Source organism: Gadus morhua, chromosome 17 (assembly GCF_902167405.1).
Source record: "Gadus morhua chromosome 17, gadMor3.0, whole genome shotgun sequence".
NCBI lineage: Eukaryota > Metazoa > Chordata > Actinopteri > Gadiformes > Gadidae > Gadus > Gadus morhua.
The window spans coordinates 13,543,330-13,555,829 of record NC_044064.1 but is presented as its reverse complement, the minus strand read 5'-3'; the positions used below and the strand labels follow the sequence as shown (position 1 = coordinate 13,555,829).

Sequence of the window (12,500 nt, the reverse complement as noted above, 5' to 3'; positions counted from 1 at the left end):
CCTACTATCAGACATTCCGTTCCTCTATAAGCATGGCGCACGTGTCCTCCTTCAAAACATAACTATTAAGAGGGGTTGACTGCAAAACCCTGGACATTGTCACTGTCCTGCTCCGTAGAACGTGAGCATGGGCCGAAACGCAGTAGCTGTACTGAAGAGACACAGCTACTGCGCACATTCGGCCAACTGGAACAACATGGAAAACGTCTTGTTGTTTGGCAGACAATCACCTCCTAAAAGTTACTTACAAACAATCAGTTCACCCGCCTGGACCACTTTAGGAGTAGAGCAAGCCGCAAAGAAAGCAAGCGTCCAGCTGGTGTGTGCAGGTGTACAGCAGGTGGTTACCAAGTCAAATGATAACATGTGGTCAAATGAATAAAATAAGTAATATTTACAAGAAATCAATTCTAAATAGTGCAATAATTCTGAATGGTGCAAGGTAGGCAAATCAAAAAGGTAAAGCGGTAAAAAGGCTCTCCTATACAGCGGGTGCCCCTCCCCCCCCCCCCCCCCCCCCCCCGGGTGTGCGCGCCCCCCCCCCCCCCCCCCCCCCCTACCTGCTTCTCCCCGCTGGGCCGGCGGTGGTTGAGCAGCAGCTCCACGGCGCCCACCACCTCCTTCCTGATGGCGTAGAGCAGGGCGTCCCCCGTGTGCACGCCGTGGTCCAGCAGCAGCTCCATGACCTCCAGGTTCTCGTTCTCGATGGCGATGAGCAGCGAGCTGCGGCCCAGAGGGTCCAGGCAGTTGACGTCCATGTTGTAGTAGACCTCCGCCTCGCGCAGAGCGTGTTTAACGCCCGCATAGTCGCCTTGGAGACGGGAGAGGGGGGAGGGAGGGGGGGGGGAGGGAGGGGGGGGGGGGGGGGGGGGGGTATGTTTGTTTGTTTATTTGTGTGTTTGTGTGGGTGTGTTTATTTGTAAGAGTGTATGCGTTTTTATTTGCGTGTGCGTGTGTGTGTGTGTGTGTGTGTGTGTGTGTTCTCTACGTGCTGTGTGACAGTACCTTTCTCCACGGCGGTGAGGTAGGCCCTCTCCTCCGCTGACAGCTCTACCTCCGCCCTGACGATCTGCAGGGGGATGCGGTCTCTGTACGGAGAGTAGCTCACCTGGAACACACACACACACACACACACACACAGGTGAGCTCCACACACACACATACACACACACACACAAAAAAGTGAACCCCCCCCCCCACACACACTCACACACATACACACTCACACACACACACACTCACACACACAGGCGAACCCCCCCCCCCCCCGCACACACACACGCACACACAAACACAAACACATACACAGGTGGACAACACACACACACACACACAGGCGAACCCCCCCCCCCCCACACACACACACACGCACACACAAACACACACAGGTGGACAAGAAACACACACACACACACACACACACACACACACACACACACACACACACACACACACACACACACACAGACACACACACACACACACACACACACACAAACCCACACACACACACACACACACACACCTTCTTATAGTACAGCTGGGTCATGGGATTCATCTGGACGTCCTGGAGGAAACAGGAAACGGAAGGAAGTAGAGGTTACACACTGACTTCTACCATTTAAAACTTTACAGTTTGAGGACACAAAACCCAATGACGACAACTGTTTTGACCAGTCACGTCGCTCCTTAAAAATCTACAATCGCCATTTGTTCTGTGTTGATACGAATTGGGAATTCAATTTCCACTCCTTTGTACGTCCGACTACAATGGTGAATTTTCTTGGACAATCACGTCATAAATATGTAGACACACAGACACATGCACGCACGCACGCACATAGCCATACACTCACTCATACAAATACACGAACACACATAAACACCCCTCCCCCTACACACACACATACACCTACTGTATACACATATACACACACACTTGCACACACACTTGCACACTTGCCCACACACACACACACACACACACACACACACACACACACACACACACACACACACACACACACACACACACACACACACACACACACACACACACAAATGGGGACAGCTTGCAGGGTCGTTACAGCAGTGAAAACACCCAGGGGGACAGAGCACTCCCCAGGAGCCTGTACTTCCCATCCAGCATGTGTGGTGATTGCATTGACACGGGGGACTGTTGAGGCCGGGCTGGTGGATTGAGGAGCCAGGTCCTGGACTGTGTTCTCTGGCAGGTGTCGGCTCATTGTAAACACGGTAAAGCTCCCAGCCGGGGTGGACCTGGGTTACTGCGCGCTGTGTTGAGACCTTGCTAGCTTCCCGGCACTCCTAAAAGGAATGGGGTGATGACTACCCCCCCGCCCCCGGAGGTAGTGGACCTGTGTTTAGGGTTCCACTCAGACAGCTCAAAGCCGACACTGGCTGATGAATATACCGTAGAACTGTTTTAGAAACTCAGTTACACCACAGTCTTCTACTGGTTTTACTGGGAGCTGCGCAGTACAACCACAGCCTGCAATTTTTTGTACTGGGAGCTGCCCAGTGGGATTCTAGGCAAACACAGCTCACCAATCTGTCGGCATTCAGACTGCCAACCCTATTTTGTGATTAACGGGGCAGATAGATGACTATGGATATTTCTGGAGACAGTGTGTGTGTGTGTGTGTGTGTGTGTGTGTGTGTGTGTGTGTGTGTGTGTGTGTGTGTGTGTGTGTGTGTGTGTGTGTGTGAAGCTCTGCGCCATGACTAAAGACCTGCATGGGGGTCTCACATGGTGGGGAGAACAACTGCACCATTACACTAAGGACCTGCAGTCTCTAACATGGTGTAGGCCTACTGCACCACTGCACTAAAGATCTGCAGTCTCTAACATGGTGTAGGCCTACTGCACCACTGCACTAAAGATCTGTAGTCTCTAACATGGTGTAGGCCTACTGCACCACTGCACTAAAGATCTGCAGTCTCTAACATGGTGTAGGCCTACTGCACCACTGCACTAAAGATCTGCAGTCTCTAACATGGTGTAGGCCTACTGCACCACTGCACTAAAGATCTGTAGTCTCTAACATGGTGTAGGCCTACTGCACCACTGCACTAAAGATCTGCAGTCTCTAACATGGTGTAGGCCTACTGCACCACTACACTAAGGACCTGCAGTCTCTAACATGGTGTAGGCCTCCTGCACCACTACACTAAGGACAAGGTGTAGTCCTACACACTGCAGTAGCATAGATCTGCTGTTCAAGTCACTTCACATAAAGATCTGCAGGTGGGGTGTTGCATGCAAGGATTCATAAAGAGGTATAGGAGTCCTGCATCACCTAACCCCCTCACCCGGGGATCCATAAAGAGGTATAGGAGTCCCGCATCACCTAACCCCCTCACCCGGGGATCCATAAAGAGGTATAGGGGTCCTGCATCACCTAACCCCCTCACCCGGGGATCCATAAAGAGGTATAGGGGTCAGCACTGGGGCTGAGACCTGCTGCACGGATGCACTTATATGGAGGTGTAGTGCTCCTTCAGGGCTGGGGGTACATACCTGCCTTCAGGGTCTTATATGGAGGTTTATTGGGGAGGTGTTCTGCATGCAGTGTCTAATAGGGAGGTCTGGTGGGGGTCAAGAATGTAGATAACTACTTCCCAGATCTGCCGAGAGAGGGGGAATATATGCTGACATGTTTACGATGATGATTAAACTACTCGTCGCCTTCAGTCCTCTATGACAGTCCCTGTTATCTATCTATCTCTCTCTCCTCTCTCTCTCTCTCTCTCCCCCCTCTCTCTCTTCCTCCCTCTCTCTCTCTCCCTCTCTCTCTCTCTCTCTCTCTCTCTCTCCTCTGCTTTTAATTCATTAGGGCTTGTATTATCTTTATGTTTTGGTTCAGGCTGATGGATTCTTCCCCCTGTGGCTTTCTATTCATACTTTTCTATCGTCTTTTCTCCACCTTTTGTTGTCGTTTTTTGTTGCCTTTTTTTTTATGACAAAATATCTTTATTTAAAACAGTGTTTGTTAAATGATCCATAATTATATAAAATCCTGAAGTAATACCCCGGAATTGTAAACATTCTCATGTAAAAGCCTTCGGGGTGATTCTGTGTGTGTTGTGTCAGCCTGGTAATTGGACTGTCTTACCTCTATTCTTGATGGACAAAAAAGGGCCGGGAGATTAGATCAATACCGGTATGGGACAATAAAACCTTGGTCGTGCCTGTATGGTGATTCACAGTTTTGTTGTCCAAAAATGCCGCACTGGTGCACTCATTGACTCCAAAAGAGGAAGTACTATTGCTATTGTTGACATTCGTAGTAAGAGCGCACTCATACTAAATGCTCTTTGGCTGAATCACTGAGAATGGGGGACCGCCCACTTCTGAACAGCTCCCGTTCCAGAAGTGAATTTCCCATTCATTTACTCAATTGACATTTAAAAAAATCCCAATAAAAAAGATTGCAAGCCTTGAACTAATCAGACCAACTACCACCACTACCACAAAACAATTGATTCTGCGCAAAATAAACTTGTATTTACATTTGTCATTATGACAGTGTTTATATTGTTGAATTGTAAGCAAACCGTGAGACAAAATACGAAAAACTGAATAGCGGGTTCTAGGAAGGAGGGGACGTGTCATCTCCATGGTTACAAGCAACACCAACTTTGTGATCCTTCTTTTGAGCTGGTACCAATGTGTTAGCTCTGGGGTCAGAGCCTTCTTTAAGGTGTAGAGAAGCTTCACCCGGACGGAGCTCCACATCTCCACACACACACAAACACACACACACACACACACACAACCTGGCCACACACACGCTTCTCTTTGAACTCAAAAATTACTACTGCTATCCAATACAATATAGATAATTTCCCCATAGTGTTTAGAATAGTATAGCATATAGTGTTGTCATCGACACGGTAGAGTGCTTTGTTCCTGAGTAAAATCACCGTTTGTGTGTTCATCAAGGCAGATTCTACCAGTTCCCCCACGAGCGGGTCGGCAAAGAACCGCTAGATCAGATATATAAGCTAATAACATACTCCATTTAAGAGACATTCACGTAGGTACCATTATGCTAATATTACATGGTTGGTCCCAGCTGCAAAACATTTCCAGCTATGGACCTTATCCTCAGCTCTCAGAAAAGAATGCATGTCAGAAAGGGAAATCACTCAGTTGCTCTGGGGTAAATGTAACGTAGACAAGGAAAGAAAGAGTGGTAACAGTAGCTGACTAGCCGAAGTGACCTTTGTGTGAAAGGTTTTCATTTCCATGGTCATGTAGAGCTCGACCGAACAGAGTCGCTGTTGCACTTAAGGATTGTGGGTAGTGTGGTACATCTTCATGATGTTGCCAAAAAACATGTTTTTCCTAAAACAAGGTTAAACACAACGGTTAAATCGCCACACCGGTTAGGCTACAGGAAGTCATTAGGCCTGTAAGCTCCTAACAAGTCTTTAAAGTTATACAGTCTTTTTCTTCTTAAGTCCTAAGGGTAATCTTGTTTTCAAGTCCTAAAAGATAAAATTGGTAGAAAGTTTATACGGCTGCCACTGAGTTTCAGCACTACTCAGCATTAACAGGAAGTGGGCAAACAGTGATGCACACAGAAGTCAAAGACAAGCACTTATCACCACTTTTAATTAGGTGTGAGGGTGTGTGTGCTGCCGTAGAGTGCGTGCATGTGCGTGCATGTGTGTCCGAGTCTTGGCACCTATTCAAGTGAATTTTCTCCTGTCTGTGTGTGTGTGTGTGTGTGTGTGTGTGTGTGTGTGTGTGTGTGTGTGTGTGTCTGTGTGTGTGTGTGTGTGTGTGTGTGTGTGTGTGTGTGTGTGTGTGTGTGTGTGTGTGTGTGTGTGTGTGTGTGTGTGTGTGTGTGTGTGTGCAAGTGTGTATGCATGTCCTTCTCCTCCTCCGAACTATCCTCATCCTCTCATCCTCCTCTCTCTCTCATCCGGAATATTTCTTTCCTTTCCTCATTTTTCCCTCTTTCCATAACCCCATTCACATAACATCACCACTCCTTTCTTCTCATCTGTCATTCACATTTTCTAAACCTCTATTTGTTGACTTTTTCTGTCTCAGCCACTCTCTCCCTTTCTTCTTCATCTCATGTTTATTCAATATCAATTTTAAAGAAAAACTAACTTCTATAACACCAGTGCAAGTCGAATAACTAAACAGCACAGAAACAACAATAACACCAGAACCAAAACAAAACAGAATAAACATAAAATAACACAGTAATACAATGAAAGGTATCTTGTTCGTATTATATATGTTAAACAATTGGTACGTAGACAGATACAAATGTTGTGTCGTTGACGGTTTTAAATATTTTTTAATAAAGCCACATAGTTTAAAGGTTGTATCAGCGATTCTAGGCCGAAACATAAATGATCACATTCATCTGATCGCTCTACACGATCCGCTAGCTTCCTGCCCAATAAGCAGGCCGTCAAAAAAACACGTCTCTTTTTGCAGACTATTCTCCGAGATCGTACACAAAAACAAATGGTACTACCAACCAATCAAAACCAAAATAATTAGTATTCCAACCAATCACCGACATGAGGTGGGTGTTGTGGGGTTTTTACTGGATGCATGAGACACAGAAGGGAGGGGGGAGCTGGCTCTGTTTGTTTGGGATCTCGCTTCAAATACCAACAGAAGTGACGTCACCCAACATCGCTGATGCAACCTAAGAAACAACAACAACAATGTAAACATGCACACCATTTAAAAAAATTAAAATGGTTGGAAACAAATTAATTGACAGCTGAATGAAAAGCGCAAAGCATTGCTAAAAATGCAGAAATGTAAAAGGAATTGAACTGAAGAATCTGGAATAGCCGAAATTGTATGTACTCGCCTTATGCTAATTCTTCAAGCCCAAAAGTTATTAAAAGTTGTCCAATTGGGCAGGAAAATCGCCCAATCTGGCAACGTAGCCTGAACGTCGTAAAAAATAGTCAAATTGAGCGAAAAAAACTGCCCAATCTGGCAACACTGCCTGCACGTCCTCGCGCTCTAACCTCTGCGTAAATCAATGAGACCAACTGAAAACAAGCCGACATGGAACTAAAATTGCGAATTTGAAAAAAGTAAAAAGGTAATCGAAATTCTGTTCAGATTATTAAAGATACCAGTGTGTTGAGTTGTTAAACCTTTGAACGAAGGTTAACGATAAAATATTGACTAAGTTACAAAGTCTGAAGTAGTAAGTGTCAGAGAATGAGCGGACGGTTCCGACGTCCTCCCATTGAGTTCAATTGTAAAAAATATTATTTTAAAAGTAGAACATCTTTAAAAGCATTGCAGCACTCACCTAAATAAACGGGCAGGCCGAGGCCATGAAGGGATTGAACCCAAAACGTTTCGACTGAGTGCCGACCACACTTACATCTATAATATCACCCTGTAAATAACATGCCGCCTGTCGGGCAGTGATAACTCCGGACAGTAAACTCATCAACTCCTTTTTCTCCATAACCTGCTTGAACACATCTTGCTCTTTAATCTCCGTCTCTCCGTCCTGCCCTCTCTCCCCCTGTCCTCTCTGATGTCTCTCTCTCTCTCTCTCTCTCTCTCTCTCTCTCTCTCTCTCTCTCTCTCTCTCTCTCTCTCTCAACCATTACATCATCTCTCTCTAGCGCTCTCTCCCTCTCCATGCACCCCTGATCTCTCCATTCATCTGTGTAATACTCTCCTGACTCTACCACACACTCCTCGCTCTCTCTTTTCCCCTCTCTCCTCTCCTCTCTCTCCGTTTTGCTGGTGGCCGCCTCAGCCCAGGCCCTGGACGGGGCCCGAGGTACGTCGAACGAAGTGGTGCTGGCTCCTGAATCGAACCTGTGTTCTGTCGTCCATTACGCTGGCGGGGAGATGGAGAAAGGCCAGGTTCCACATTTGGCAGGTTTGTTAGCCCTGAACAAGCAAAGGTGACCCTTTATTTGGACGTGTTTTATGCAGGTCCAAAGGAAAGATAACCCCTTATTAGTGGACGCGAAACAAGGAGAAATATACGAGAATCTCTTTAGAATTGCAGACGAACTAACTGAACTGATTTACATATTGGTTTATTGAGTCCTGGTTTCTTTCATCGCAGAGCCTGCACTCTCACTCCATCTCTCGACCGCGCTCTCTTTCTCTCTCGCTCTCCCCCGTTATCCATCTCCATCGCTCTCTCTATATCCCTCATCCTCTGTTTGTAATCAATCCACCAATTCCTCACCCTTATCCCTTCTTCCCTCCCTTCACTCCTTCTTTATCTCTCTGTTCTCTCCATCTCCTTCGCTGCCCTTCTATCTCCCGCTCCCTTCTCCCCTTCTCCTCATTGTAGCCGGGCTCTCCTTCCTCCTTATCTTCTCCTCCCCCAGCTTCTCTACTCTATCCCTCTCTTATTCTTTGACTAAACCCAGCCTCCTCCTAGTCTCTCTCTTTCCCCTTCATCAGCTCTTCCTTCTCCATCTAAACCCCTTCATCCCGCTCTTCTTCTCTTCGTCTAAACCCAGCCTCCTCCATCCTCTCTCGCTCTCATCCCCATCCCTCTTCTGCCCCCTCTGTCTTTCATCCCTCTCCTCTCCTTGTTTGTCACTCTAATCCCATCCTCCGGAACCGGTAGAGGACAGAGCCAGGTCTTCCAGGTTCAGTGAAGGTGAGGTCTGCTCAGGGATTTCGAGGCAGCCATCTGGATTTGTTAATTAGCAGCAGCCAGATGTCCAAATAATGAATGAACTCGCCTAGGCTCAGTGGGAAGAAAACCTGGCCTGGATTCCTGCAATCTGGACAACAGGGCTGAGGAAGATGTGTGGGAAACTATTTCAACTGGAGATATTCTAGTTGAGTCAATAACTGCTTCAGATCCTGTAGCCTTGTCTTTTACTGAGATCGTCAACCCATCTTGGCCTATGAAACCAAAAAAATCCTGCAAAAGTATGTAAAGGCAGGTATGTGCGTATACACCAAAGGGGCACATGTTAGGCAAACAAAGCAAGCTAGCTGCTACAATTTCAGCTGCTAACATTATCGCTACCCTCGGAGATGAGCTAGCAGAGGTTGTAACTTCATAGATCAATGGGATGCCATGTTACAGAACCCAATTAAACATCAAGAACCACTTACTATACGATAGATTGCTCCAGAAAACCGAAAAACCGAATCACAAAGTGCCATCCAACCACTGGCTTGGCAAAGCAGTCATTGTCCATCAGCCAGTGGCTTAGTGAGGAGATTTATGGGGTCCAGCAGATTTATGGGGTCCAGCAGACTTATGGGGTCCAGCAGACTTATGGGATCCAACAGGCTTATGGGGCCAGGCCGCCAGTAAAGCAGTGGTTTAGTCCATCCCATAGTGTACGCTCTTGCTGGTTTTGAACCGTTGTATCTGCTGGACACCTTTCACTCAGACCCCATTCATCAGATCAGCATACCGTGTGACAGGAAAATGAAGCTTTTTAAAACATTTTCACACGTCAGGCTGGTCTCTGAAGCCCCTGTTAAAACCGATTCATTACTTATTTCTACACATCAAGTGTTAAAACCTACTGTGTATCCATCATGGTATCTGTGCTGTGTTTTACTTGACTGTGTATCCATCATGGTATCAGTACTGTGTTGTAATCTACTATGTCTCTATAATGGTATTGGTAATGTGTTGTACTCTACTGTGTATTCATCCTAGTATCAGTACCGTGTTGTACTCTACTGTGTATTCATCATAGTATCAGTACCGTGTTGTACTCTACTGTGTATTCATCATAGTATCAGTACCGTGTTGTACTCTACTGTGTATTCATCATAGTATCTGTACTCAGTTGTACTGTGTGCACAACAATGTTGATTTGAAGTCTTAACATACAAATGAAATGATACATCTTAGACTTATGTCGTTTTGGACCTACTCCGTCTACAGTACAGTACCGTAGGCTACTAATATGGTTTACTAGTTTTGCACATTGACTCGTTATACCGTAGAACGGCTTCTTTTTCCTCGGTTGGTATTAACACTAAAACAGTGATAAGATCTCTTCACCGAGCGTTGGCTGGTCTAGTTTGAAAGGCAGCAGAAGGTACGCCCACGCTCACCACTCAATATATTATCCTGGCCAAACATCCTCTTCTACTCGCAGCGTTGGCATCCAAACGACGGACGCCAAACACTTCATTTGTTGACATTAAGACGGTGGAACATTTAAACAAGAGCGGACGCTTTTGTTGTGACACGGTGTAAATATAGAACGACCAGGAGGTCGGCTCCAAACAACTAAACTTAATGTTCCGGGCGTCCAGTGTGTCAAAGCCCGCCCCGGCTCCCTCTCTCCCTGGTGGTGTATCCAAAAGCAGCCAGTCACTCAGCTCTCCTTCAGCTGGCCTCCCCACTAATCCCCGGATCTCCTTCCTTCAACCCTCCATCCCGCTTGGCCCCGCCCTCTTCCTCCGACCTTTCCTTCGGCTCATCCCTTTATCTCGTAACCTCTCCTTTCATATTGTTGCTCCTCCACACAATCTCACCGTGTTGTCGCCCTCTTTCGAAGCTCTCCCTTCCGCACCCCTCTGCCCGGCGAACCCTCCACCCTCCATTATTCTAGTGCTTCTATTTAAAACCTTTCCTCTCTTCTCACCAGAAGCGTCGTCTCCCTCCTTCAGCGGCCCTTCACCCATTCTTTCCGTCTGTCCGTCACTCCCCCCCCCCCCCCCCCCCCTCCACTATATCATCTTCTCTGACTGGTCTCCTCCTCCTCCATCCGTCTTCCCGTCTTTTACGTCCTGTCCCGTCCGTTCCCTCCCCTTTAACCCATCCATCCTTCTTCTGTCGCTCCTTCTCTGTCCTGCGTAGCTCCCCGTCTGCTCTCCGTGCGTGGAGTCACCGTCATCAAGCCCAGATGGGCTGATGTTAGACTGATACTCCCCTGCATGAGCTGGTAAACGTGGCGTACGCAAACGTATTAAATGTTAGTTTCATCTAAAGCGGACCATGTGATCATAGGCTACCCCCCTCCCCCCCCGGTGGAGTCCTATTACCACCGGTTCCTCATGCTTGATCGATCCGTACCATAGATCAATGCGGTATGTTTACCATGATTTATAGGTTAAGTCAAATCCATTTAATTGGTATAGCCATCAAGGCCAGTTGCACTTAAGGAGGGCTGAACGATTAATCTAATTCATACCGACATTGCGACGTAATAAGGACTTTTTTTGAGGGAAATTCTTACTGATACTGACTGGAGATCAGTAAGATTCGTATTTCTTTTTCATTAAAAATTCTAAAGTTAATTAAAGATGTTAGGATATCATATAAACTCATCTCAACACATAGGCCTGGGCAAAAGGAAAGAGCAGTTTATGCTCTTTGATATATGTTGTATGTCGCAATATTGGTCCAACTGATCGCATTGGATTATTTCTACAAATCATTCAGCCCTACACTCAGGTGTCCAAGGCCCCACATTACACAACCCCCCTCCAGCCCCCCTCCCCACCCCACCACCCCACCACCCAGTAGCCTCAGTCCTCTAAAACAGTGGGGGGAGAAACTCCCCCAGCCCAGATCGAAGAGGCCTCGGCATGAACACGGAAGAGGGACAACCCCCGCCGTCCTCCAGGGTCGTCTGCAGACCAATAACTGTGGCATAGAGGAACGCCGAAACCAAGGCTGAGTCAGTGTCGGCGCTAAGGTGGGGCATTTGGGGGCCGTGCCCCCCCTAGCGGTCATTAATGCCCCTCCTACCACATTAAGGAGGCCACCTTTTAGTTATTCTTTTAATATTAAAGGCGAATGAATGCGATTCATTTGTCAGAAAGTCGGCTATTACTAATGAGTTCAGAAATGATGACCGTGGGCTGGTCCGTTTAAAACACAACCTCTCTCTGCGTCCCTTCTCTCTTCTTCCTCCAGTCCTTCCCTTCTTCTCTCCCTCTTTTCTTCCTGTCTTCCCCCCTCTCTAATTAAGTTACAGGTAATTATGGGATGGCCCTAATTTTATATTTGGCGCTACACCACTCTCCCTAATGGGCACAAGCACGTATTTGTGTGTACGTACGTGTGTGTGTGTGTGTGTGTGTGTGTGTGTGTGTGTGTGTGTGTGTGTGTGTGTGTGTGTGTGTGTGTGTGTGTGTGTGTGTGTGTGTGTGTGTGTGTGTGTGTGTGTGACATGTGACGCCAGTTAACACAGGCCTGTGATAAGGCAGGATAGATTGTCCTCTCAAACACAATTCTTTCCTGTTCTCATACACACACACACACACACACGCACACACACACACACAAACACATAGATATTATAATAACATATCGCCATGTGGTTGAGAGATTATGAGTCATCACAAGTGCTGTTATGATGACTTTGATACACACAAACACTCTCACACTCTCTCACACACACACACACAGGTTGCCTGCTGAGGGCCCTAATTAGTGTGTACGTGTTTGTGTGTGTGTGTGTGTGTGTGTGTGCGCACGCGCGCATGTGCGTGCGTGCGTGCGTGCGTGCGTGCG

General features: G+C 47.0%; 1 protein-coding gene across 1 annotated transcript in view; it reads right to left on the bottom strand.

Moving 5' to 3' along the window:
* The window catches only part of trpc5a (transient receptor potential cation channel, subfamily C, member 5a), a 59,942-nt gene that overhangs the window by 27,917 nt on the left and 19,525 nt on the right, over positions 1 to 12,500 (bottom strand). Inside the window, exons 2-4 of the mRNA XM_030339013.1 lie at positions 1,526 to 1,567; positions 1,006 to 1,108; positions 561 to 811 (exon numbers count right to left, since the gene is read on the bottom strand). Coding sequence (XP_030194873.1) covers positions 561 to 811; positions 1,006 to 1,108; positions 1,526 to 1,558 — 387 coding nt within the window. The 5' untranslated portion in view covers positions 1,559 to 1,567. The remainder of the gene's footprint in view (positions 1 to 560; positions 812 to 1,005; positions 1,109 to 1,525; positions 1,568 to 12,500) is intronic.